General features: G+C 45.5%; 1 protein-coding gene across 1 annotated transcript; it reads left to right on the top strand.

Moving 5' to 3' along the window:
- Positions 1-421: 421 nt before the first annotated feature.
- LOC118654992 (zinc finger protein interacting with ribonucleoprotein K-like) lies at positions 422-27158 on the top strand. The gene is made up of 4 exons (XM_036306319.1): positions 422-840; positions 1593-1715; positions 24596-24719; positions 25829-27158. The coding sequence occupies exons 2-4, from the start codon at positions 1632-1634 to the stop codon at positions 26908-26910; spliced, it is 1290 nt and encodes a 429-aa protein (XP_036162212.1). The 5' UTR covers positions 422-840; positions 1593-1631; the 3' UTR covers positions 26911-27158.

The raw sequence follows: 27158 nt of genomic DNA, 5'->3' as shown, positions 1-27158 counted from the left end.
AACAACACTTAACAAGAGCAGCTACTCTTTCAAGAATTACATCCTACATGTCTGATGGCCCCACGGATCAGAAGGGCTTGTTGTCCTAAGAGGGTTGGCAGAGAGGTATGTCCCGTAGTCACCATCCCAACGCTGAGGAATACGCGTCATTCTCCAGGCAGCCCCTGGCAGGTCCTCTCCACGGGGTTCTCCATCCCCGCTTGGCTGCAGCTGTGACCCACGGAGGAAGGATCTCTCCCCTCGGGCCGGGCCGGGCCGGGGCTGCTCCGCACCCGTGGGGCCTCCTCCCGGCCCAGCGCAGCCGCCGCCTCCGCCCTGCGCGCCCCGCCCGCCCTGGCGCGGCTCGGCCCTCGCGGCGGCGGCGGCGGCGGGGCGCGGGGCGCGGGGCGCGGGGCGCGGGGCGCGGGACAGGCGCGCGGGAGACCGGGCGGCCCCCTGCGGGGACGGTGGCCGCTCCTCCTGCCCCCGCGGGCCTCAGCTATTTTAGGGAGGGACGGGCGCCGGCGAGGAACGGGAGGGCTGCGGGCAGGGCTGCGGGCAGGCGGGGCCTCTTCTCCCCGCCTGCGCCGAGGGTGGCCCCCTCCTCTCAGGGGCTCGCGCCTCCGCCCGGGGGTCTCCGGGAAACGCTCGGATCGCCCGCGCCCCCCGTCCTTGGACACTGGGGCGCCGCGGGGAAGCCTGGCTCAGGTCCGGGCTCCGCGGAGCCCGATCGCCTCGGCCGCTGGCCCAGCCGCTCCGGATCGTCTGTGGGGCTCGGCCGTCCCTCCCGATCGCTGCCGCCTCCTCTGGGGCCCGGACTGCAGCCCTCGGGCCCGGTCACTCTCGTCAACTTTGTTCCAGGTTCGGGCGGGGCGGGGCGGGGCGGGGGAGGGGTCGCGGGCTGCCCAGGTCCGACTGGGGGTGAGGGGAGTGGGGGAGGGGCGGGCTTCCGAGGACCGCGAGCCCCGAGCCGCGCACAGGCCGGCGAAGAGTGTCTGATCAGCGGCGATTCCCCTCCTCTTCCTCCGCCTCTTCCTCCTCCTGCGCCTCCGCGGGCCGCCTGAGCCAATCCTCTGGGAGGAAGCGGCCGCCGGGGCCTGTGGCTTTGTGCTGCCGCCGCGGTGAGGAGTGAGCGACCCACACCTTAATTTTTCATCTTTCCTTCAACACAGTGCGTTACGGTGACTCGGCGTGCGTGGGAGCCTGTTGTGCATGTGTGAGTGTTGGTTGTATGTGTGACTCTGCTGCTCCTTTGGGTGTTCCTGATTGTGTCTGTGTGTGCTTCCTCTTTGTGTCTGCATTCTGTGTCCGTGTAAGTCTGTCCTGGTGTGTGTGTGTGTGTGTGTGTGTGTGTGTGCGTGTCTCCTCTGTCTATAGAGTGGGTCACTGTGGGCCTGGCCGTTACCCCTGCATCTGAGTGCCCAGCTGTGTCTGGGGTGTTCTGTGACCTGTGTGTTTCTGTGTTTGTGGTGTCTGTATATCTCCCGGTGAGTGTGTGTGTCTGTGCGCCCTGGAAACAGCAGATGCACAGGCGATCTCCTCAGGGGTATGGAAAGGACAGTGTGTTCTTCCTCCTCCCCCAGGCTGAGCCCTTAATGCCTCTGCTCTTCCAGGTGTCTGGTGACCCCAGGGACTCATCTCAGGCTCCAGGGATGGATGAAGTGAAGAGTCAGTTCATAGAATCCCAGGCTGTGGGAAGGTGGAGAATTTTGGAGGACTCTGATGGCAGACAAGAGGTAATAGCGTGTGGAGGGGGGTGTTTGTGGAGGACTCTGTGCCTTTGTGGAAAAACTGAAGGATCCTGGATCCCTGGAAAGGAAAGAATGAATGTATGCATATGGTGACAACTAAGGGGGAAGACTCCTGGGCCCCTAAGCCCCCCTCCATGGATACACATGGAGAGGGCTGGAGGAGTCAGGTGATACTCCTGGCCCCTGAAGAGCAGGTCAGTCAGTTGCCCGTGTGTAAGCTAGGCTGACACCTAATAGAGGAGGGAGCCTGGGGCGGCTCAGAGCATTACTCCTGGACTTGGGGGTCCTGGTCAACTGTACATGCATGGCTACACAGGAAGACAGGGACCAGGGGAGAGAATTAGGCCCAGTTCTCTCCAGTGGGTATAGGGAGAAATATAGAGGGACAGCATTTAGCACAGGTTCATGCACAGATTGAGTGGAAACCACAGGATCACCATTGCTGTTCATGTCAGCATTTTTACAATCAGCCCCACCTGAGCAATGCAGATGATAAAGAGGTTTGGAATCAGGGTAGAGACTGGTGTTAATGTAAAAGAACATGGTGCTGGAATGCCTGCAGGCTTGCACCCTTCCCAATAGACAGTGTTTACATGTGGGTCTTCACTTCCTCTACAGCGGGGGAACTGAGGCAGCCAGGGATTTACCCAGGGTCACACTCAGAAGTGGGTTCTTAGTTTTCTGCCAATGACATCTGACACCTTCTTCTGAGGTTCACTTTGAAATTTGACAATGACAGTTTGGGGCAGCTCAGGGAGCAAGTTCACCTGGATGAGGAGAAAATGAACCATCCTGACTAACACTGTCATTTTCTACAATCCCTACTCATCTCCTTTGCCACTGCACAACCCCAAAAGAGGCTGGCACCATGTGGTGGCCTTAATGGGACCCATCAAGAATGCCAGGTTCTGCCCTAGCTGTTTTGACTCAGTGGATAGAGCATCGGCCTACAGACTGAAGGGTCCCAGGTTCGATTCCCGCCAGGGGCACATGCCTGGGTTGCGGGCTCGATCCCCAGTAGGGGGGTGTGCAGGAGGCAACCAATCAGTGATTCTCTCTCATCATTGATGTTTCTTTCTCTCTCTCCCTCTCCCTTCCTCTCTTAAATCAATAAAATATATTTTTTTAAAAAAAAAGAATGCCAGGTTCTCCTCCTGATCCCACGAAGTTGGCTGCAGCACTGTGATGTGCGTTGACCAATGAATGGTGGTGGAGTGAATCTTGTCACCACTCACAGTCTGGAACCACTGAGACTGCCCACCATCTCTGTCCATCTCTCACATACCTAGGAGGTATCTACATGGTGGCTTCCTTTTTATACCAGCCCCAGCAGAACAAGGGAGGACATGTGGCATGAACAAGATACTTTCTTTAATATATATAAGCCACTAAATCTTTGTGGCTGTTTGTTATCTATAACACCTACCCAATCCTAATGGTTATACATTGCCAACTCTACTCTCTAGGAGGCAGCAGAGCCTAACATTAGAAACCAGAGCTTCTGTTATTAGAGACACATGGGTTTGACTTCCAGCCTTGACTTTTATTAACAGCATTTATGCAATTTACATTGAAATAATAATGCATGCAAAGCATTGAATCCAGGAACTGCACATGTAGTAACCATTCAGTAACTCTTAGCTCCATAGCTTCACAATGTGTACTGTCTACAAACATTCAGACAATGTAGGAAATGTCAACTTGTTCGACTATGTAACCTTTTAATTTTTGTTTTTAAACAAACAGAGTAGGATTATGTATATTTTCTCATAGCCTGCTTTTCCTCTTAATAATATGATTTTTTTAAAAAATAAAAAATATGATGGATGGAGTGGGTCTGTTGGTTGAGCATAGTCCCAGGCAGGGAAAGGTTACCAGTTTGATTCCATGCGGGAGGCAACAATTGGTGTTTATCTTATTACAGAAAAACCGAGAAGGACCAAGCAATGCTCAGAGAGTTTGGAGTTACACTTTATTCTCTGCGGTGAGCTTAGAAAAAATGAATTCAAATTCTAAGCAGAGCTACAAGCAGAACTTCCCTTTTTATGAAAGAGCCAGCCCTAGGTGCACTTAGTGGTTATCTCGCTGGTCCATCCATTAAAAAATGCAGCTGGCATGGCATTGGGAATACAAGGTCTCTGGCATACAAGGTCAGACAGCTAAGTTTATCTTCTTCATTATTCAAGCAGGCTAAAGCAGGCTAGAAAGCAAAGGTATTTTTTTAGAATAAGAGGCCGTCTAAAGAATAGCAGAGAATTCCAAACAGTAGTTTTACAAAATAGGGGTTAGCCCTCTCATTCCCCCCCTTGTCCCACAAGCTTTTTAGCTTTGTGGTACAATAACTATGGGATGTTACAGTGAACAGTGGTTTCGATCCCCTGCTGAAAAGGGACGACGTTCAAGGGGTTAACATCCCATTTCTTCCTCTTGGAGAGGTTTGTAGGGAATTCTTCTGGCTTGTAGGACCATTTGAAGTTGAAAGGTATCTAGACAGGATGAGATAAAGCGAGTTAACAGATTTAGAAGACATGGTCCTAGGGTTATGGCTATGAGTAGCATTAAAAGATGTCCTGTCAATGGAAGGAGCCATTCCCAGACTCCCCCCCCCCCCCCCCCCCCCATGTAGCCCAGGTCTCAGATAATTCCTGTTTTATTTTTGAAGCTCAATGAGCTAGTTTCTTGGCCCCATCCCTTACAATACCAGACTGGTTAGCATAAAAACAGCACTCTTCCTCAAGGAACAGGCACAGCCCCCCTTTCTCCGCTGTGAGAAGGTCTAGTCCTCTTCGATTCTGGAGAGTAACAGCTGCCAGTGAGTCAATCGGATCCTGTACTGCAACAATACTTTGAGCTATTTTTTCTAAACTGTCAGCAAGGTCCTTGGATAGGCTCTGATAGTAGGAGTGGGAAGTTGCCAGTTCCCCTATTCCAGTGCTAACCCCTGTTGAAATGCCAAGTGTTATAAAGTTCATTGAGGTGCGTAAGTTGGAATGGAGGCCCTCCGTGTATTTTATAATGGAAGGACAGACTAGAATCAGACCATGCATGCAGGGAGGTCTGCCATGTAGCTTGTAGATGAGAGGGGAAAGCAGAGCCAGCACTCCCTGGCTAAGGCTAGGTTGGTCTGATTTAAGAGGGAGAGGGTGAGGTTAAGCGTTCCATAGAGATAGTGAGGACTTAGGAAGCTCTCAAGAGGCAGAGTGTAGACCTGAGAGTGGTAGGGATTGAGAGAGTTCAGTAACAGTAAAAGAATTAGCCTTAGCTTTATCTTGTTCCTTTGCTGTGTAGGAAGCAGTAATTTTATGGTGCTTCTGTGTCCCACTAAGGGCAGAAGAGTTCTCCTCCTGGGACTAGCCTCGGGTTCTGGCGGCACTCATAAAAAGACAAAATGAAAATTACTAGAAAGATAAAAACAATGATTATTCAGAAATACCAGAGCATTTTGCCTTTAAGAGAAGATAAGAAAGAAAAATTGGTATAAGGAAGAATTCAGCAGGGTGTTACCTGAATTCTTTGGAGCAGGTTGATCGGCCAGGTCCGTTGTCTTCTTGAGGGTGATCTGCAGGGGGTGTTTCTGGTCAGAGGTCACCTTCCACTCAGGCTGGGTGTCGCTCAGCTGGTTGGCTGCCTTCACCCTGGAGTGGTAGATCCAGATGTTCGGTCCTGCAACCTTGAGAGCTATGGGGGTGGTTAGTATGACTGGATAGGGTCCCTTTCAAATTGGCTTAAGGGGCTCTTTTTTCCAGTCTTTTACCCAAACCTGGCCTCCAGGTTTATAAGGATGTACGGCTGTTGCTAGAGAGATGTAACCCACCTGTGGGCCTCAAAGACAGTTTTTCCAAGTCCTTGTAGTTGCTTCTGGATTTTTAAGTTTCCTATTTCTCCCAAATCTCCCTCTGGCCGAATTAAGGGAGGGGGTCTACCATATAGAATTTCAAAGGGAGAGAAACCTACCCTGGCCCTCGGGGCACAGCATACCCGCAGGAGTACAAGAGGCAAGATATCTGTCCAGGGTAGGGTTGTCTCTTGGCATAGCTTAGCCATAGCCTAATTGAGAGTACGGTTCATGCACTGTACTTTCCCTGAACTCTGAGGCCTGTAAGCTGTATGTAGGTTCTATCTAATTCCTAAAGCCTTAGTTACCTGTTGTACTATTTCTGCTACAAAGGCTGGGCCATTATCAGCCGCTATGGTCAGAGGCATTCCATACCTCGGAATTATGTCCTTTAGCAATGCCTTAGTGACTTCTCTCGCCTTTTCCATGCGAGTGGGATATGCCTCGACCCAGCCTGAAAAGGTGCAAACAAAGACTAGTAGTTATTTATTTCCTCTGCTAGGCCCTACTTCTGTAAAGTCTATTTTTAAGTGCTCAAAGGGAGTTTGCCCTCAGCGCTGAACTCCTATTGGTCCCACAGGACTCTGTTTGGCATTGTTCTGTGAACAGAGGAGGCAACACTGAGAAACTGAGGCACACAAGGAGGGAAGATGGGCAATTAGGTAGTATCTGCCTAACATGGCTTCTAGAGCAGTCTTTCCTAAATGAGTAAGTTCATGCTGCTGGAGGACTAACTTATGGGCTAACTGTCCTGGGACATAGACCCTATGATCTGGGAATATCCACCAACCTTCTTTTGTTCTTTTGCCCCCTTCTTGCTGGACCCATTCCTCCTCCTGAGGAGTGTACTTTGGAGATTCAGATGATTCGGGGCCAACATGATCCATGCCGGTGCTGCTTGTTCTTTGGCAGCCTGCTTTGCTGCTGCGTCCCCACGCTGGTTTCCTCTGACACTGAGTCTTTCCCTTTCCGGTGACCTTTGCAATGAATGACGGCTATTTCTTTAGGCTCCCAAACTGCTTCTAGTAACTTTAAAATCTCATTTTGATTTTTTTATTCCTTTTCCTCCCGCTATCAGGAGCCCCCTTTCCTTGTACATAGCCCCATGAATATAGCGAAGGCATAGCGTGAATCAGTGTAGATGTTGGCACACTTATCCTTACTGAGTTCTAAGCCTCTGGTGAGGGCCCAAAGTTCTGCCCTCTGCACTGACCATCCTTCAGGCAGGGCCTGTGCCTCAGTTATCTCAAAGTTTGATACCACTGCATATCCGGCTCATCTTTTTCCTTCATCTAAGAAGCTAGTGCCGTCTGTGAACAATACTAAGTCTGGATTCTTCAGGGGCTTATCTGTTAGTCTGGCCGGCTAGAGTAAACCTCCTCTAGGACTTCCAGGCAATCATGCTCAGGGGCCCCCTCAGCAATGGGTAGAAAGGTGGCAGGATTAAGAGTTCTTATGCTTCTAGTCGTACCCTTGGATTTTCACATAACAGTCCTTGGTATTGAGTCATCCGAGCATGAGTTAGCCAGTGCTGCCCCCTAACTTCCATTAGGGTAATAACAGAATGAGGTACTTTTACATTTAAGTTTTGTCCCAGGGTAAGCTTATCTGCTTCTTTGACTAATAATGCCGTGGCTGCAAGGGCCCTGAGACACGGGGGCCACCCGCAGGCAACTGGGTCAATCTGCTTGGAGAGATAGGCTACTGGTCTTTGCCAGGGTCCAAACTCCTGGGTTAGAACCCCTAGGGCTACCCCGCTGTTCTCATGTATGAAGAGATTAAAGTCCCGTGTCACATCTGGTAGCCCTAGTGCCATGGCCTCCGTGAGCTTTGCCTTTATGCTGATGAAGGCTTTCTCCTGCTCGGGGACCCATTCAATGGGTGCCTTCTCTTCCCCTTTTAAAGCTTCATAGAGAGGCTTGGCCAGGTCTGAAAACCCTGGGATCCAGATTCGACAGAACCCTGCTGCTCCCAGGAATTCCAGAATCTGCCGCCGGGTGCTAGGGACTGGGATGGCACATACTGCCTGCTTTCTTTCAGTCCCTAGCCTTCGTTTTCCTTGGGTGATTTGGAAGCCTAGATACTTGACTTCCTTCTGACAAATCTGTGCCTTTTTCTTGGACATTCTGTAACCTGTTTCAGTTAACAGTCTCAGGAGTGTTCGTGTCCCCTCCCAGCACTGAGCTCATGTAGAGCTGGCTAGTAGGAGGTCGTCTACATATTGAAGTAGAACGCACCCCAAGTCCTGTCCTGGGAACTTAGATCAGATGCTAGTGCTCCACTAACGAGAGTAGGGGAGTTTTTGAATCCTTGTGGAAGTCTGGTCCAGGTGAACTGCTCCTTGGCCCCTGCTTTTGGGTTTTCCCACTCAAAAGCGAAAAGGGGCTGGCTGGAGGGGGCTAATCGGAGGCAGAAAAAAGGCATCTTTCAGATCTAGGCATGTAAACCATTCTGCTTCTGATGGAAGGAGTACTAGAAGCGTGTAGGGGTTTGGCAGCGCTGAATGCAAGGTTATAACGGCCTCATTAACAGCCCGCAAATCCTGAACCGGCCGGTAGTTATTACTTCTAGGCTTTTTGACAGGCAAGAGGGGAGTATTCTATGGTGACTAGCATCTTTTAAGGAGTCCCCACTGAAGTAGCCGGTCAAGTGGACCTGAATTCCTAGGCGTGCCTCCCTTGGAATTGGATATTGGCAGATTTTGACAGGCTGTGCTCCAGGCTTTCAGTCAATTAGTATCGGGGCGTGGTCTTTGGCCCGGCCAGGGGGATTTCCTTCTGCCCAGACCAGCGGAAATTCTTCCTCTAATTCAGGCTCTAAAGTTGCTGCCTTTGACTGAGGGGCATAAAGTCTCCATTCTTCCTCCCGGGGCACTACTAAGGACAGGATCATTGGAGAAGTCTCCTCACCTAGGCGCAGCTGTGCCGAACCATCTGGGGCAAAGGTGATCTCTGCCCCCATTTTGGCTAAAAGGTCTCTACCCATCAGAGGTACTGGACAATCTGGCAAGTACAGGAATTCATGAATTACTCGATGGCCACCAAGTTGGCATCGGCAAGGCCGGCAGAATGGTCTACGGGTCTGGTCTCCAGTAGCTCCAATAATGGTGACTTCCTTTCCTGAAAGAGGTGCTACTTTCTGTGTGACTACTGAGTACTCCGCTCCCGTACCAACCATAAAGTCCACAGTCTGGCCCCCAATTTTCATTCTGACCATGGGCTCCTGGGAGCCCAGCTGAAAAGAGCCCAGTCTGTCCTAGTCAGAGTCAGCTGCTGCCAGCCCAATAAGGTCTGCTTCAGGTGGCTCTGGTTGATAGCGAATGGATAGAAAAGGGGGCCCTGTTTTCTTGCTTGGCTGTTTAGGACATTCCTTTTTCCAGTGCCCTGTTTCCTTACAATAGGCACACTGGTCCCATCTCAGGCTTGCTCTTCCTTTCCCTCCTGATTTGTATTCTTGCTTCCCTTTTTGGGCTGTCTGGGGGCCCGAACCTCTGAAAGCCACTGCTATTACATTGGCCCTTCTTTGTATTCTCTTTTCTCCTGCCTGCTTTTCCTTAGCCTGCTCCTGCCCTACCTGCCTCTTCACTCCTGCTACTAAAACCTTACTCTTTCCCTTCTTACACACGCAGAACCGGACCCAAGGTGGCAAGGCTTGAGCAATTTCTAACCAGCTGTCTATGTAGGGAAACTGATCTGGGTGTCCAGGGTCTCCTGTGACTACATTCCAGACCGCCCTGACCAATCCTTCATCTAAAGAGCCTTCCGGCCTTGACCGGTTTGGCTCAGTGGATAGAGCATTGGCCTTCGGACTCAAGGGTCCCGGGTTCGATTCCGGTCAGGGCATGTACCTTGGCTGCGGGCACATCCCCAGTAGGGGGTGTGCAGGAGGCAGCTGATCAATGTTTTTCTCTCATTGATGTTTCTAACTCTCTATCCCTCTCCCTTCCTCTCTGTAAAAAATCAATAAAATATATATATATATTTTAAAAAATAAAAAATAAAAAAAAAATAAAGAGCCGACCCCAAAGGCTAGCCATTCTACTTCACAGAATTTCCTCAATGTTTTAGTATTCATTTTAATTCCATAATCCCCATTGAATCCCTTTTTAAAAATTTTCAACATGAAATTGAGAACAGTGGGTTTACTTTGTCCCGACCTCATGATGATCAGTGGCAAAAGACGGACAAGGGAGGGGGTGACCTGTTTTCACAGATCCTCACTCAGATGCCCGCCTGGCTGCGTCCCTTGGGAGCTTAGATTCATCTTAGCTAAGGTGCACCCGTATAAACCCCGGGCCTGGTCACCTCCATGTGGGGGTGAGTCACTGTTATGCCATATGACGAATTGCGGAACCACAGGTTGGGGCCCACTCGGATTCCGTAACCTAAGTCGTGGAGCCACACAAAGGAGAGAAGAGGGCAGGCCCTCTCCCTCCACACTTACACACTTTCGCCAGACATTCACTCAGAGTTTAAACAATCCACCCAATTCCTGACTAATTGCCTAAGGAAGCCCTGTGGCTTCCCGGAAGGTGATCAAGTTCTCCTTTCACTCACTCAGAGTGGGCCTGACTGACTGGGGCCCCACCTTACCGATTCTGTCGAAAGGTCCTAAGTGTCCGTCCACGCTCTCCAGATGCTGGGTCCTGGCTGAGGTCCGGGAGCACCCAGATTCCCCGGTTTAATTCTGCTAAGATCAGCAGGGCGCGCCTTTCAGAGGCCTGTCCAGTGCCCCCCGTGCCCCAAACCCGGTCCAATAACCGGAGGCCAAAAAGGCCAAGCATGTGTTGGTCTTCCAAGTCAGAGAACCAATAACATTACAGAAAAACCCGGAGAAGAACCAAGCAACGCTCTTAGAGTTTGGAGTCACACTTTATTCACCGTGGTGGGCTTAGAGAAAATGAATTCAAATTCTAAGCAGAGCTACAAGCAGAACTTCCCTTTTTATGAAAGAGCCAGCCCTATGTGCACTTAGTAGTTATCTCGCTGGTGGCCTTGAAAACCACACAGTTCTATCCAATTAAAAAATTCACCTGGCATGGAATTGGGCATATCTACTCTCTGGCCTACAAAGTCAGACAGCTAAGTTTATCTTCCTCATTATTCAAGCAGGCTAGAAAGCAAAGGTATTTTTTTAGAATAAGAGGCCATCTAAAGAATAGCAGAGAGGGGAAAAACCAAGATGGCGGCATAGGTAAACACCGGAAATTGCTGCTTCCCACAAAAAATTCAAAAATACAACTAAAAGACAAAATGGACATCATCCAGAACCACAGGAAGGCTGGCTGAGTGGAAATTCTACATCTAGAAGGAAAGAGAAAAGCACACTGAGACTCAGAGGAGGTGTGGAAGTGCAGAGGTACAGAGGCGCACGCGGCAAGGGCTGGCAACTGAGGACGCGGCTGTCTTTTTGAATCGGGAGGGAGTCTCAAGCCCCCGACTGCTCTGAACTCCAGTTCCGGGTGAGTCTCTGGGGACCTAGACTCATACGGGGAGAAACTGGACTGTCTGGCAGTGGGCAGAACTCGGAACTCGAGGGTGGCTTTCTCTCAGAGGTCCTTGCAGCACTTACTGGGACACTGAGACACCGGGCCTCTTAGGGTAGGACTGAAAAGCAGCCATAGCTGCTTGCTCTGTCCTGTTGACCCCCTGAGACCCCGCCCCACCCAAGCTGTGTGCAGAGGCTTTACGAAAGGCCTGGCCCTTTGCAATCTGAAAATTACCTAACAAACTGCAGCTGGGCCAGACAGACCCAGAACTTCCAAGAGAAGACCCAAGGCCCCACAGCAGCTTCGTAGCTCCTGCTGGGTAGCCTCATGCAGAGGCTAAATTAGCACCTCCTTAGATCCAAGAGCCAGTGTACCCAGTGGTCAGAGTGGGACCATCCAATTACAACTCCTCAGATCCATAAGGGACACAATCAGGGGGCAGACTCAGTGAGCACCAAAGCCCCACTGAAGCAAGTCTTGCCTCATAAGGGTGTCTTCAGCACAGAAGTTCTCCCACCGTAGACACAGCTGATTCTCACAGCCAATTGGCCTGGAGGTCAATTCCTCCCAGTGATACCTACAACAATCAAGGCTTAACTACAACAAGACTGTGCACAAAGCCCACAAAGGGGTGCACCAAGAGTGTCCACCTCAGGTAACTGGGGAGGCTGAGCCACCAGGCCCTATAGGACACCTAGCACACAAAGCCACTCTACCAACACAGGGAAGCATAAAAAATGCAGAGACAAAGAAACAGGTCACAAATGACAGAAATGGAGGAAAGCAAACGACTGGATATAGAGTTCAAAACCACACTTTTAAGGTTTTTCAAGAATTTTCTAGAAACCGCCAATAAATTTAGTAAGACCCTCAAAAAGTCTGGTGAGACCACCGATAAATGTAGTGAGACCCTCAAGAAATCTAGTGAGAACCTCGAGGTTATGAAAAAGGACCAACTAGAAATTAAGCATACACTGACTGTAATAAAGGATATTATGCAGAGTTCCAACAGCAGACTAGAGGATCGCAAGAATCAAGTCAAAGATTTGAAATATGAAGAAGCAAAAAACACCCAACCCAAAAAGCAAAATGAAAAAAGAGTCCAAAAACACAAAGATAGTATAAGGAGCCTCTGGGACAGCTTCAAGCATACCAACATCCGAATTATAGGGGTGCCAGAAGAAGAGAAAGAGCAAGATATTGAAAACCTATTTGAAGAAATAATGACAGAAAACTTCCCCTACCTGGTGAAAGAAATAGACTTACAAGTCCAGGAAGCGCAGAGAACCCCAAACAAAAGGAATCCAAAGAGGACCACACCAAGACACATCATAATTAAAATGCCAAGAGCAAAAGACAAAGAGAGAATCTTAAAAGCAGCAAGAGAAAGACAGTTACCTACAAGGCAGTACCCATACGACTGTCAGCTGATTTCTCAACAGAAACTTTGCAGGCCAGAAGGGAGTGGCAAGAAATATTCAAAGTGATGAATACCAAGAACCTACAACCAAGATTACTTTATCCAGCAAAGTTATCATTCAGAAATGAAGGTCAGATAAGGAGTTTCACAGATAAGGAAAAGCTAAAGGAGTTTATCACTACCAAACCAGTATTATATGAAATGCTGAAAGGTATCCTTTAAGAAGAGGAAGAAGAAGGAAAAAAAGGGTAAAGATACAGATTATGAACAACAAATACACATCTATCAACAAGTGAATCTAAAAATCAAATGAATAAATAATCTGATGAACTGAATAAACTGGTGTTTATAATAGAATCAGGGGCATAGAAAGGGAGTGGACTGACTATTCTTGGGGGGAAAGGGGTGTTGGGGATGTGGGAAGAGACTGGACAAAAATTATGCCCTTATGGATGAGGACAGTGGGGGAGGGGGGGGTCGGGGGGCGGGGACCGGGTAGAGGGGAGCTATGGGGGGGAAAAAGAGGAACAACTGTAATAATCTGAACAATAAAGATTTAATTTTAAAAAATTAGAAAGAATAGCAGAGAATTCCAAACAGTAGTTTTACCAAATAGGGGTTAGCCTTCTCAATCTCTTTACCTTTCCTTTCCCCTCTCCCTAAAAATGAGATAAAAAATTAAACAACATATCCATTTAGATTTGTGGTCCTTGGGAATAATTAAAATAATGCTTTTCACATGTGGGAAAATTCAGAGCTTCATGGAATCTGAAATAGTATTCCAAAAGATCAGTTGCAGACACTTCCCAGAAATCTGTGACAGTCCCCAAATCCTAAAGTTGTCATTTCCCAGTGCCACTGAAGCGCCCCAACACCAATGTTTGCATTGATCAGTCAGTGACTAGGATCCTAATGCCATCTGTTGGGCCTGAAAAAGTAAGTTACCCAAAGGACAATGCACCCACTGATGGCTGCGTTTAGCCAATGAGAGCCCAGGACAGGTTTATGTACCAGTGTTGATTGATTTGGGTATTACCGCTACTTTCTCAAAGTGGTCATTCTGAGCTCTTTGTTCTGTTAACGAAGTCAGAGGCTCCAGTGCTGAGTCACACCGAGGACAAGGCATCAGAAGCAGCATCCCCTTTGTGCAGTGGTTTGTCTGTAGCTTGATGAGCAGCAACAGCCAGTCTTGAGGCCTATGTGCCTCCCAGACTCTGTTTTGCTTGCAGAGTTCTACCAGCCTCACTCCATTTACCCTCCACCCTTGGGTGCTGGTGCCTATCAGATCTTGAAACCCAGGTCACTGAGTCCAGAACAGTGAGTCACTTGTGGGTGATACATGGTGTGATGAGAGAAAGAGGGTGACAGGCTGCAATGACACCCTGTAAGGTTTTGGTTGATGTGGCTGAGTTGGGAAGATTTCGGAATCTTGGGCCTGTTTTGTATCTAAAGGCAACAGAGAAAATAAAGCAAATTTTTGAATTTTCATTCTCAGGAACCTAGGACCATGGATGGTGGAGAATAAGAGGGACGTTGTCTGAAGTAGAGTTCTAAACTTTTCCCAAAGGCTCAGAGGAAGAACAAACTAGAAGGGAGAGGATACCTTTGAGGACAGGAAGGAGAACTCCTTTGAAAGATAACAAACTAGGCAAGAATGCGCACTGAAGGCTGAAGCCCTGAGGTAATGCAGGCATCTCCAGGTGACTTGGCCTGAGGCTGGCAAACATACTGAGTAGCCTGAGCCCACGGATCCTGGCGGTGGTTGCCAAGTTCTCAACAGACATTTTTCTTTCCACAGATTCCTGCTAGTGCAGAATCGCTTAGGGATACTGATTGTGCAGCTTATTTCAGGGCCTCATACTCCTGTGGTGTATGAGATAGTGGAGTCCTGGGACTGTCCTGCCACTCTTCCAGTCTTTGGGCCTGGGAACCTTGAACAAACACACCAAGTCCAGAACCCTAAGTCCGGGTCTCGAGTTGTATGAAGTGCTCCCAGATATTGGCAACCTGTGGAATGAGATGCAGGAGGTCCTCCCAGGTAAATGTGCCAAATGTGTAAATGCTTGGAGTAAAGACTGAGTTGGTTTAGGTACATGCAGGCATCCTTTTTTATTTTTCTAAAAAAAAGAGAAGTGGTAACAATGGGACAGGAGTCAGGCCTAGAGGAGCTTTGTAACAACTTGGGATTTGGTTCTCCAGGTGATGGGATCATTGGGATAATTAGAGCAGTGGAGTCAGGTGATCTGACCCAGGTGTCATTAGATTCCCTGTGTCTGCAGCATAATGAACAATATGCCTTTGGGGGAGGTGATAGGAAGACAAAGAAAGAAGTTGCTATGTTGGTCTTGGTGAGTGTGATGGTAACTTGGCCTTGTGGAGGGGAAGTCGCAGTTGCATTCTAGATTAGTATTTTAGGTGTGGACACCTGGATTTTCTAATTTTGTGTTTGGGAAAGAGGAAGGTAATATTCAATAATGAAGTGAAGGTATGAAATTAGCAGCTGGAGGTATGGAATCAACATCAATTGAGATGGAGAAAGTCATAGATTAATGTTTATTGGGGATACAAAAACTTTTATTTTTAATCTGATAAATTATTTCAGAGAGCATTTCATGAGCATCTAGAACTCTGATGAACAGTTCAATATGAAGACTTCTTTAAAAAAAAGGTAGTGGAAAATTTATGGGGGGAGTTCTAGATCAGCTTTTGTGTTTTGTTATGTTTGTTTGTAATTGGATGCTAAATAGTATTTCAAAGATGATGAAACTCGGATTGGTTCATATTTACTTCTCTAAACTCTTACCATGATTTTTTTGGTTATCATTGGTATCGCCTGGGGAGTTGCAGTCAGTTTGGTGGAATTGCTTAGGGGCATGAGACTCACTGAGCATGGCTTAGAGAGACATAGGTGATGGGACTTGCATGATGAAGACTGTGACTTGTGAAGAAACATTAAGTGCAGCACAGGTGAAGGTGGGCTCTGGATGTCTGAGATCTGATGTGGTTCTCAATAGGTGAGGTTGAACTAAAAACCAATCAGGGAGGGAGGGCTTTTTTTTTTTTTAAGTTTATAATGGTCTTTATTATCCATAAATGAGTGAGGTCATGTGGTATTTTTCCTTCATTGACTGGCTTATTTCACTTAGCATAATGCTCTCCAGTCCCATCCATGCCGTTGCAAATGGTAAGAGTTCCTTCTTTTTTACAGCAGCATAGTATTCCATCATGTAGATGTACCACAGTTTTCTAATCCATTCATCTACTGATGGGCACTTAGGCTGTTTCCAGATCTTAGCTATGGTGAATTGTGCTGCTATGAACATATGGGTGCACATATCCTTTCTGATTGGTGTTTCTGGTTTCCTGGGATGTATTCCTAGAAGTGGGATCACAGGGTTAAATGGGAGTTCCATTTTTAGTTTTTTGAGGAAACTCCATACTGTCTTCCATAGTGGCTGCACCAGTCTGCATTCCCACTAGCAGTGCACAAGGGTTCCTTTTTCTCCAAATCCTCTCCAAAACTTGTCATTTCTTGATTTGTTGATGATAGCCAGTCTGACAGGTGTGAGATGGTACCTCATTGTTGTTTTGATTTGCATCTCTCGGATGATTAGTGACTTTGAGCATGTTTTCATATGTCTCTTGGCTTTCTGAATGTCCTCTTTTGGAAGGTGTCTATTTAGATCCTTTGGCCATTTTTTTTTTTTAAATATATTTTATTAATTTTTTACAGAGAGGAAGGGAAAGAGATAGAGAGTTAGAAACATCGATCAGCTGCCTCCTGCACATCTCCTACTGGGAATATGCCCACAACCCAGGTACATGCCCTTGACTGGAATCGAACCCGGGACCCTTCAGTCCGCAGGCCGACGCTCTATCCACTGAGCCAAACCGGTTTTGGCATTTGGCCATTTTTTGATTGGATTGTTTATCTTCCTTTTGTTAGGTTGTATGAGTTCCCTATAAATTTTGGAGATTAGGCCCTTATCAGATATGACATTGGCAAATATGTTTTCCCACACAGTGGGTTTTCTCGTTGTTTTGTTGATGGTTTCTTTTGCTGTGCAGAAGCTTTTTATTTTGATGTAGTCCCATTTGTTCATTTTCTCTTTAGTTTCAAGTGCCCTAGGAGCTGTATTGGTGAAGAAATTGCTTCGGCATATGTCTGAGATTTTATTGCCTTTGGATTCTTCTAGAATTTTTATGGTTTCCTGTCGTACATTTAAGTCCTTTATCCATTTTAAGTTTATTTTTGTGTATGGTGTAAGTTGGTGGTCTAGTTTCATTTTCTTGCATATATCTGTCCAATTTTCCCAACACCATTTATTGAAGAGACTATCTTGACTCCATTGTATGTTCTTGCCTCCTTTGTCAAATATTAATTGAGCATATTGGTTCGGGCCGATTTCTGGGCTCTCTATTCTATTCCATTGATCTATATGCCTGTTCTTGTGCCAGTACCAGGCAGTTTTGAGAACAGTGGCTTTGTAATACAGCTTGATATCTGGTATTGAGATCCCACCTACTTTGTTCTTTCTCAGGATCGCTGCAGCTATTCGGGGTCTTTTTTTATTCCAGATGAATTTTTGGAGAGTTCGTTCTAGATCTGTGAAGTATGCCGTTGGTATTTTAATGGGAAGTGTGTTGAATTTATAGATTGCTTTGGGTAGTATGGACATTTTAATGATGTTGATTCTACCAATCCATGAACACAGTATGTTCTTCCATCTGTTTATGTCTTCCTCTATCTCTTTTTTCAATGTCCTATAGTTTTCTGAGTAGAGGTCTTTCACCTCTTTAGTTAAGTTTATTCCTACATAGCTTAATCTTTTTGGTGCAATGGTAAATGGGGTTGTTTTTTTAGTTTCTCTTTCTGAAAGTTCACTATGGGTGTATAGAAATGCCTCAGATTTCTTGGAGTTAATTTTGTATCCTGCTACATTGCCAAATTCGTGTATTAAGTCTAGTAACTTTTTGATGGAGTCTCTAGGGTTTTGTATGTTTAATATCATGTCGTCTGCAAATAAGGACAGTTTTACTTCCTCTTTTCCAATTTGGATGCCTTTTATTTCTTCTTCTTGTCTAATTGCAATGGCTAATACTTCCAGGACTATGTTGAACAGGAGTGGTGAGAGTGGGCATCCCTGTCTTGTTCCTTTTCTTAGGGGAAATGGTGTTAGTTTTTGTCCATTGAGTATGATGTTGGCTGTGGGCCTGTCACATATGGCTTTTATTATGTTGAGGTATGATCCTTCTACTCCCACCTTGCTGAGAGTTTTTATCAAAAAATGGGTGTTGGATTTTGTCAAATGCTTTTTCTGCATCGATTGATATGACCCTGTGGTTTTTTCTTTCCGTTTGTTTATGTGATGTATCACGTTTATTGATTTGTGGATATTGTACCATCCTTGTATCCCTGGGATAAATCCTACTTGGTCATGGTGTATGATCTTTCTGATGTACTGCTGGATGCGATTTGGTAAGATTTTGTTGAGGATTTTGGCATCTATGTTCATGAGGGATATTAGCCCGTAATTCTCTTTCATTGTGTTGTCTTTACCTGGTTTTGGTATTAGGGTGATGCTGGCTTCATAAAATGAGCTTGGAAGTGTTCCTTCCTCTTGAATTTTTTGTAGTAGTCTGAGGAGGATAGGTTTTAGTTCTTCCTTGAATGTTTGGTAAAACTCCCCTGTGAAGCCTTCTGGTCCTAGGCTTTTGTTTCCTGGAAGCTTCCATAGTTATTGGCTATTGAGATTTTTAGATTCTTCCTGATTGAGTTTTGGAATGTTGTATTTTTCTAGGAATTTGTCCATTTCCTCCAGGTTGTCTAGTTTGTTGGAGTAGAGCTGTCCATAGTATTTTTTAACAGTCATTTGTATTTCTGTGGGGTCTGTTGTTATTTCGCCTCTATCGTTTCTGATTTTGTTTATTTGGGTCCTCTCTCTTTGCTTCTTGGTGAGCCTGGCTAGAGGTTTGTCAATCTTGTTTATCCTTTCAAAGAACCAGCTCTTGGTTTCATTGATTTTCTGTATTGTTTTTTTGGTCTCTATGTCATTTATTTCTGCTCTAATCTTTATTATCTCCTTCCTTCTGCTCACTCTGGGGTTTTCTTGTTGCTCTCTTTCTAATTCTTTGAGTTGTAGAGTTAGATGATTTACTATCATTTTTTCTTGTTTTTTGAGATAGGCCTGTAGAGCTATAAACTTCCCTCTCAGGACTGCTTTCATTGCGTCCCATAGGTTTTGGATTGTTGTGTTTTCATTGTCATTAGTTTCCAGGATGTTTTTAATTTCTTCTTTGATCTCATGGTAACCCAATCAATATTTAATAACATGCTATTCAGCTTCCAAGTGTTTGAGTATTTTCGGTTATTTTAATTGTAGTTTATTTCTAATATTATGCTATCGTGGTCTGAGATGATGCTTGGTATGATTTCAATCTTCTTGTATTTGGGGAGACTTTGTTTGTGACCCAATATGTGGTCTATTTTTGAATGTGTCTTATGAGCACTTGAGTAGAATGTATATTCCGTGGCTTTGGGGTGAAGCGTTCTGAAGATGTCAATTAAGTCCATCTGATCTAGTGAGTCATTTAGAATTGCTATTTCTTTGCTGAGTGTTTATCTAGAGGATTTATCCAGTGATGTAAGTGGTGTATTAAAGTCCCCTACTATGATTGTATTGTTGTCGATCTCTCCTTTGATATCTTCCAGGAGTTTTTTTATGTATTTGGGTGCTCCTGCATTGGGTGCATATATGTTTACCAGGATTATATCTTCTTGTTGTATTGATCCCTTTAGTATTATGAAGTGGCCTTCCTTATCTCTTGTTATGGCCTTCATTTTGAGGTCTATTTTGTCCGATATAAGTATTGCTACCCCAGCTTTCTTTTCCTTTCCATTTGCCTCAAAGATATTTTTCCATCCCTTCACTTTCAGTCTGTGTGAGTCCCTTCTAATGAGGTGGGTCTCTAGTAGACAGCAAATATATGGGTCATGTTTTTTTATCCATTCATCCACTCGATGTCTTTTGGTTGGAGCATTTAGTCCGTTTACGTTTAAAGTTATTATTGAAAGGTATTTGTAGAGAACCAAGATGGCGGCATAGGTTAACGCCGGAGTTTGCTGCCTTGAACAACTACTTCAAAAGTGAAACTACAAGACGGAATGGACATCACCCAGAACCACAGGAACGCTGGCTGAGTGGAAGTCCTACAACTAGGAGGAAAGAGAAACGCATACGGACACTCAGAGGAGGCGCAGTGCTGAAGTCAAATTCTGAGGTGCGGAGTGCGCGGAGTGAGCTGGCGGCGGAGGGCGCGGTTGGCGTTTTCAATCGGGAGGGAGTCGCAGACTCTGAGCTCCAGATACGGGCGAGTCTTCAGGGACCCAGACTCAAACGGGAGAAGCGGGACTGTCTGGCTTCGATCAGAGAGAGTGCAGCTTTCTCTCCGAGGTTTGCAGCAGTAGCTGGGACTCAGAGAGGCAGAGCCCCTGGGGACAGAACTGAGAGCCGCCATAACTGCTCTCTCAGGCCCACCCTGTTGATCCTGTGCCACCTGCCCCACCCAAGCCCTGCACAGAGGCATTTGCCAGATAGCCTCAGGCAAAGGCTAGATTAGCACCTCCCTAGAGGACAGAAGTTCTCTCACTGCAGACACAGCTGATTCTCACAGCCACTTGGCCTGGAGGTCAAACCCTCCCTGGTATTAGCTACAACAATTAAGGCTTAACTACAAGACTGCGCACAAAGACCACTAGGGGGTGCACCAAGAAAGCATAACAAAATTCGGAGACAAAGAAACAGGACAAAATTGTCAATGGAAGATATAGAGTTCAGAACCACACTTTTAAGGTCTCTCAAGAACTGTTTAGAAGCCGCCGATAAACTTAATGAGATCTACAAGAAAACTAATGAGACCCTCGATGTTATGATGGGGAACCAACTAGAAATTAAGCATACACGGACTGAAATAGCGAATATTATACAGACTCCCAACAGCAGACCAGAGGAGCACAAGAATCAAGTCAATGATTTGAAATGCGAGGAAGCAAAAAACACCCAACCGGAGGGGCGGAATGAAAAAAGAATCCAAAAATGCGAGGATAGTGTAAGGAGCCTCTGGGACAGCTTCAAGCGTACCAACATCAGAATTATAGGGGTGCCAGAAGATGAGAGAGACCAAGATATTGAAAACCTATTTGAAGAAATAATGACAGAAAACTTCCCCCACCTGGTGAAAGAAATGGACTTACAGGTCCAAGAAGCGCGGAGAACCCCAAACAAAAGGAGTCCAAAGGGGACCACACCAAGACACATCATAATTAAAATGCCAAGAGCAAAAGATAAAGAGAGAATCTTAAAAGCAGCAAGAGAAAGAAACTCAGTTACCTACAAGGGAATACCCATACGACTGTCAGCTGATTTCTCAACAGAAACTTTGCAGGCCAGAAGGGAGTGGCAAGAAATATTCAAAGTGATGAATACCAAGAACCTACAACCAAGATTACTTTATCCAGCAAAGCTATCATTCAAAATTGAAGGTCAGATAAAGAGCTTCACAGATAAGGAAAAGCTAAAGGAGTTCATCACCACCAAACCAGGATTATATGACATGCTGAAAGGTATCCTTTAAGAAGAGGAAGAGGAAGAAAAAGGTAAAGATACAAATTATGAACAACAAATATGCATCTATCAACAAGTGAATCTAAGAATCAAGTGAATAAATAATATGATGAACAGAATGAACTGGTGATTATAATAGAATCAGGGACATAGAAAGGGAATGGACTGACTATTCTTGGGGGGGAAAGGGGTGTGGGAGATGCGGGAAGAGACTGGACAAAAATCGTGCACCTATGGATGAGGACAGTGGGTGGGGAGTGAGGGCGGAGGGTGGGGCGGGAACTGGGAGGCGGGGAGGTATGGGGGGAAAAAAGAGGAACAAATGTAATAATCTGAACAATAAAGATTTAATTAAAAAAAAAAAGAAACCTATTTGTAGCCATTTCTTTTTTTGTGTGTGGCTGTTTTCTTTCTGAGCTTTTTGTTTCTTCTTTTTATACCAGTGCCTTTAGCATTTCTTGCATTGCTGGCTTGGTGGTGATAAACTCCCTTAGCCTTTTTTTGTCTGTGAAGCTTCTTATTTCCCCTTCAATTTTGAATGATAGCCTGGCTGAATAGACTATTCTTGGATTCAGTCCTTTGCTTTGCATCCCTTTGTTGATTTCCGTCCATTCTTTTCTGGCCTGATGTGTTTCTGTTGAGAAATCATTTGATAATCTAATGGGAGATCCCTTGTATGTAACTTTCCATCTCTGTCTTGCAGGCTGTAAGATTCTCTCTTTGTCCTGACCATTTGCCATGGTAATTATGATGTGTCTTGGTGTGGGTCTTTTCGGGTTCACCTTGTTTGGGACTCTCTGTGCTTGTGTGACTTTTTTCTTCCCCACCTCAGGGAAGTTTTCTGATATTATTTCTTCGAATAGGTTTTCTAATCCTTGTTCCTCTTTCTGTTGTTCTGGCACCCCTATTATTCATATGTTGTTTCATTTCATGTTGTCCCAAAGCTCCCTTAGGCTCTCCTCCTGTCTTTTAATTTTTTTCTCCAAGTGCAGTACAGTTTGGGTGTGTTTTGCTTCCTTGTCTTCTAATTCACTAATTCAGTCCTCCGCTTCTCCTAGTCTACTGTTGATATTTTCAATGGTGTTTTTTATTGCAGCTATATCACTCTTCATTTCTTCTTGGGTCTTACTTAAGTTGTTGATTTTTTCATCTGTTTCTTCTTGCTTCTTGCATAAGTAGTTGATTTTTTCATCTGTTTCTTCTTGCTTCTTGTATATGTTGTTGATTTTTTTCCTCCATCCGGTTTAAGCACTCTAGGAACCTTATTCTGAATTCTTTTTCTGTCATGCTGCATGCCTTGGTTTCACTTAGCTGCTTTTCTGGCAAGTCCTCCTTTTTTTTCCTTTGGGGGTTTCTGTGTCTACCCATGTTTGATCTCACTTACATATCTAGACGTTGAGTCATTCAGTGGCTGCTCCCTGGGTGGCAGTGGCTCCTCGGGTGGTTGCGGTAGCAGCTGCTCCTCAGTTGGCAGCAGCTCCTCTGGTGGGTGCTGTTCACAGCTTTGGTGGCTCTTCTGGCTTGTGGGGGGAGGCTTCACGTACAGCTGCTGATCCTCAGAGGGTGTGGTGATCAGGAGGCTGCTGTTGCTTGGATTTGCTGCGTTGATTTAAGGGCACATAATACAACACAACAAGGCACACGTACCAGGCACTGAACACAAATATATTCACTATATTAATAACCTCAAATAAACGTTACCGCCCGAATTAAGAGTATTAGGGGATAAGGAAGAAAGAAGAGAAAAAGATAAAAGAGAAAAAAGAAAAGAAAAGAAAGGAAAAAAAAGGATGAAAATAGAATGGAGAACACTAATCCCAAAATAAAATAAATCCCAAAATAAAATAAAGAGAAAATAAAATGGTATTTTAAAAAATGGTAAAATGGTAGCAGTAATAATACTGGTTTAAAAAAAAATGTAGTAATTAAAAGGGTAAAATCAGGTGATGGAAAAAGCAGAAAAAGAAGAAAAAGAAATTGGTTTCTTAGTTAAAAGGTGAAAAAAGAAAAAAAAATTGCAGTAGTGAAGGTCCTTCGGTTCTTCTACTCTTCAGTCTGGCTCGCCTTGGTCTTTCCAGGTATTCAGGAGGGTGTTGAATTTCCCTGCGATACACTGTTCCTCCGTGTTGTAAACCACAGTCCTGGTTCTAAAGCAGGCCGTATTTGTGTCCCAGACTGTCTCAATTTGTATTTACCTAAGAGTCAGTCTGTGGCTCAGCCTCTGGGTGGCAGTGTTTTTGAGTTGGCCTCTGAGGCTATATGGCTTCTCTACCCAGTATCAGGGGTTTATTTTCGCTATTGCACTTAAAACTGGTTTGGGGAGGTCACCTCCCCAGAGCTGGTTCTTTAATCGTTACCCTGCTCTCAGGGAGGGAGGGCTTTATATAAGGATTCAAGGCTGCTTCTTTGAGTGTGGACTACCAAAGTTGACGAAGTACTTCATCCATTTTGCATTGACCAGGCATTCATTCTCTGGACCACAACATGCCAAATAACGAGTAGGAGGTTAAGAAGATGATTATGGGGGAGAGGGCTATGGGAGTGCAGGTGTGAGAGAGTTGTGCTAAAAAGACTAATGTGCACTTGGAGAGGGTATGTTAGTTCATGACAGTAGGGTCTTTACATTGACTAAAGAGTGAATGAAAGGTGAATCCATTTTTGGTGGTGCTTGGCTGATATAATTAGTGGAATTTTAGTGTAATTGTCTGAAAAGAGGGGTTTTGCCATGCTACATGCAATATGCAGAGCTTAGGTGTCATGTGTGTGCACACCTGTCAGTTGTTGAGGGCTGATACAGTGATCATTAGGAATACGATAGCATACATCAGTGTCACCTGGGCTTGAAAATCTCCACTGGCATTAGGAAGGCGGAGGGTAGGAGAGAAATACGTTACAGAATGGTGATTTAGAATTTTGGGAAAGAGGTGATTAGGACAAAACCTGGCCTCATTACAATGTATTTGTTTTCTTTGAAGTTGTGACTCTGGGAAATAGGCTGTGTGAGAGGAGCATGTTTCAAATAACTATATTTCAAAGAATTAGTGCAAAGTGATGGACTCAGCATCCTGGAATTGAGTTCCAAATAGTGAAGTGTGATGCCATGCTTTTCTGGGTCTTGGAGGACAATCTGGGGCACTTCAAGGGAATGCCTGATAAAACCAATGACAAATCATTCACACTCTCTTCATGGCCAAAATCTCTCCCTACCTTATGTTGGGGACATCAACCGTATTGATAAGAGGAAGTATGGCCTACATGTGAGGCCCAGAACTCAGATATCTTCTATCTGCTTATCAGCCTTTATTGTTGTGGGAAGACAAAGTATCAGTTGGAACATAAGAAGAGAGTTACTTTGATGGGACGGAGGCCTGACACCTCCTTTGATGAAGGTAATAGAGGGAGAGATGTGGAGGGATGGATGTGGAAGGTGGGGAGTATGATAAACATAAAATCATAGGAGAGATGCTGATCATGGGTCACGTGTCCCCATTATAACAGGATATGAATTTTGAAGACGTGGCCATTGCCTTCTCTCAGGAGGAGTGGGGGCTCCTTGATGAGGATCAGAGACATCTATACTGCGATGTGATGCTGGAAGTTTTTGCACTTGTATCATCTGTAGGTAAGACTTTCACATTCTCCTACTGTCCTGAGGTGATGGCCTCTCTACCTTTTTTCTCCAGATGTAACTTTCTCCCTCCCACAGCCAAACCACAGGAGGGGCTCTGCTAATTTCCCCCACATTCTTGTTAAATGTGCTGTAGATGCACGTGCTGAGCTGTGTGTCGATCCCTGAGCAATGGACTCACCAAACACCCCTAATACCCAGTGCCTCAAAGTGTGTAGGAAGTATGTAGAAGTCCCCAGTCATGGAGACAGTTTAATGGGACCCAACTTAACTTCCATTTCCTGGGAGAGTGACTATGTCTAGATCCCTGGCTTCCACTTCTGCACCCTTCCTCCTGCTAAAGATCATTGGTGACTGCCTGTGCCTGGTTATGGTCTTTACACGAACCATGGGCAGTTCTTGTGAGACTCTCCTTCCATTCTTTGTAATATCCTCTTCCCCAAATACTGTTGCATGCTGAGCTTCCCTGGGCCAGTGCTGGCTGCTCACCTCTGTTGTCTTTCATTAATACTTGGAATATTTAGGTTTTACATAATTTTACAATGGAAGTGCAGGGAGAACCCTGGTTTTTTTAAAGGTGAACATGCAGGATGATCTCAGAGGAGGCCTGGCCCTGTTGAGTGGCAAATGGGGAAAAGATAACATTTTGCATCACCTTTCCCCCTGCAAGGCTTTCTCTGCATTATTCTCCAACATTGACCTGCACATGTGTTATGAGGTGCACATACATGCTTAAGTAGACCTCAGACACAAGCTATTCATTTATTGAATTTTACTTGGAATAAGATGTAACCAACATTCTACACAGCTTGCTCATGTCACTAGCAGAGAAGCCCTGCTGAATGCTGTTAGCAGAAGAATGAGTGTGTGATCCCTCTTGTGTTCCATGTAGTGCCTGCCATGTTTGTATCATATTTCATTTGAGGTTTTTGATCTTCAGTAGTCCATAACTTCATAGCAGCATCTTGTAAATCCTTCTTGCAAATCTTTTATTTTCAGCCAGTTGCATGAAGCCAAGGTAACGTGTACAACACACTTTTGTAATTGAATTTCCCCCGTCACCACAGTCAACATTCATTTTCTCATCATTTTTTGTTTTTCAGGTTGTTGGCATAAGACAGAAAAGGAGGACGCCTGTTCTGCTGAGAGTGTTTCTGTACAAGGAGAGTCAAAATTTATGGCTTCTAAGACAGCTACAGCAACCCAGAGGACCCGTCTCTGTAAACAGTGTTTCTCAGTTTTAAAAGTTATTCTGCACCTGACTGAGTCACAAGCAGCATGCATTGAGCAGAAAGCCTTCTTCAGTGACAAATCTGTGAGAGACTTCTGTTCCAATGTAAACCATCACCAGCAACAGAGGGATACCCGAGGAGAGAAGCCCTGGGAAGAAGCTATAGATGGGGCCTCCTTTGTGACCAGCTGCACCTTCTACTTATCAGGGGTGCCTTCAACCACTAGGGAAGCTGGGAAAGACTGGCCAGCCAGCTCAGGGTTGTTGCAGTCCCAGGCAACTCTTAATACCGAGGAGCCTCACAGTGGCAGTGAGACTTCACAGAAATTTCTCAGTGGAAAAAGTCATCAACAGTGTAGCAAACGTGAAAATGCTGCAAGCCACAGACATAAATTTGTTCAATATCAGGATGTCTGCTCTGGTGAAGTGAAATATGAGTGTAACAAATGTGGAAAAGTTTTTAGATGTATTATTAACATCAATCAACATAGGGGAGGTCACACTGGAGAAAAGTCCTATGAGTGTAGTAATTGTGGTAAGTCATTCAGCAAAAGCTATAATCTCATTGAACATCAGAAAATTCACACTGGAGAAAAACCTTATGAGTGTAGTGAATGTGGGAAATCTTTTAGGTACAATAGTCACCTCCTTAATCACAAAAGAGTTCACACTGGGGAAAAGCCGTATAAATGTAGTGAGTGTGGGAAGTCCTTCAGTCATAACTCTAACCTCATTAAACACCACAGAGTTCACACTGGAGAAAAGCCATATGAGTGCAGTGATTGTGGGAAGTTCTTCACTCAAAGCACTAACCTCAGTCAACACCACAGAGTTCACACTGGGGAAAAGCCATATGAGTGTAGTGATTGTGGGAAGTCCTTCAGTCAAAGCTCTAACCTTAGTCAACACCACAGAGTTCACACTGGAGAAAAGCTGTATCAATGTAGTGATTGAGGGAAGTCCTTCAGTCAAAGCTCTAACCTCATTCAACATCACAGTTCACACTGGAGAAAAACATTTTGAGTGTAGTGGATGTGGGAAATCTTTTAGGTACAATAATCACCTCCTTAAACAGAAAAGAGTTCACACTGGAGAAAAACCTTTTGAGTCTAGTGCAGGGGTGGGCAAACTTTTTGACTCGAGGGCCACAATGGGTTCTTAAACTGGACCGGAGGGCCGGAACAAAAGCATGGATGGAGTGT

Source organism: Myotis myotis, unplaced genomic scaffold, assembly GCF_014108235.1.
Source record: "Myotis myotis isolate mMyoMyo1 unplaced genomic scaffold, mMyoMyo1.p scaffold_m19_p_40, whole genome shotgun sequence".
NCBI classification, from domain to species: domain Eukaryota; kingdom Metazoa; phylum Chordata; class Mammalia; order Chiroptera; family Vespertilionidae; genus Myotis; species Myotis myotis.
Note: the sequence above shows the minus strand (reverse complement) of the source record. Positions and strands in the feature narration are given on the sequence as shown.

Excerpts from the sequence above, each read along its gene's own strand:
- LOC118654992 (XM_036306319.1), top strand. The coding sequence starts at position 1,632 with ATGGATGAAGTGAAGAGTCAGTTCATAGAATCCCAGGCTGTGGGAAGG. Across the intron at positions 1,716-24,595 it reads ACTCTGATGGCAGACAAGAG|GATATGAATTTTGAAGACGT; the intron begins GTAATAGCGTGT and ends CCATTATAACAG. Across the intron at positions 24,720-25,828 it reads TGCACTTGTATCATCTGTAG|GTTGTTGGCATAAGACAGAA; the intron begins GTAAGACTTTCA and ends TTTGTTTTTCAG.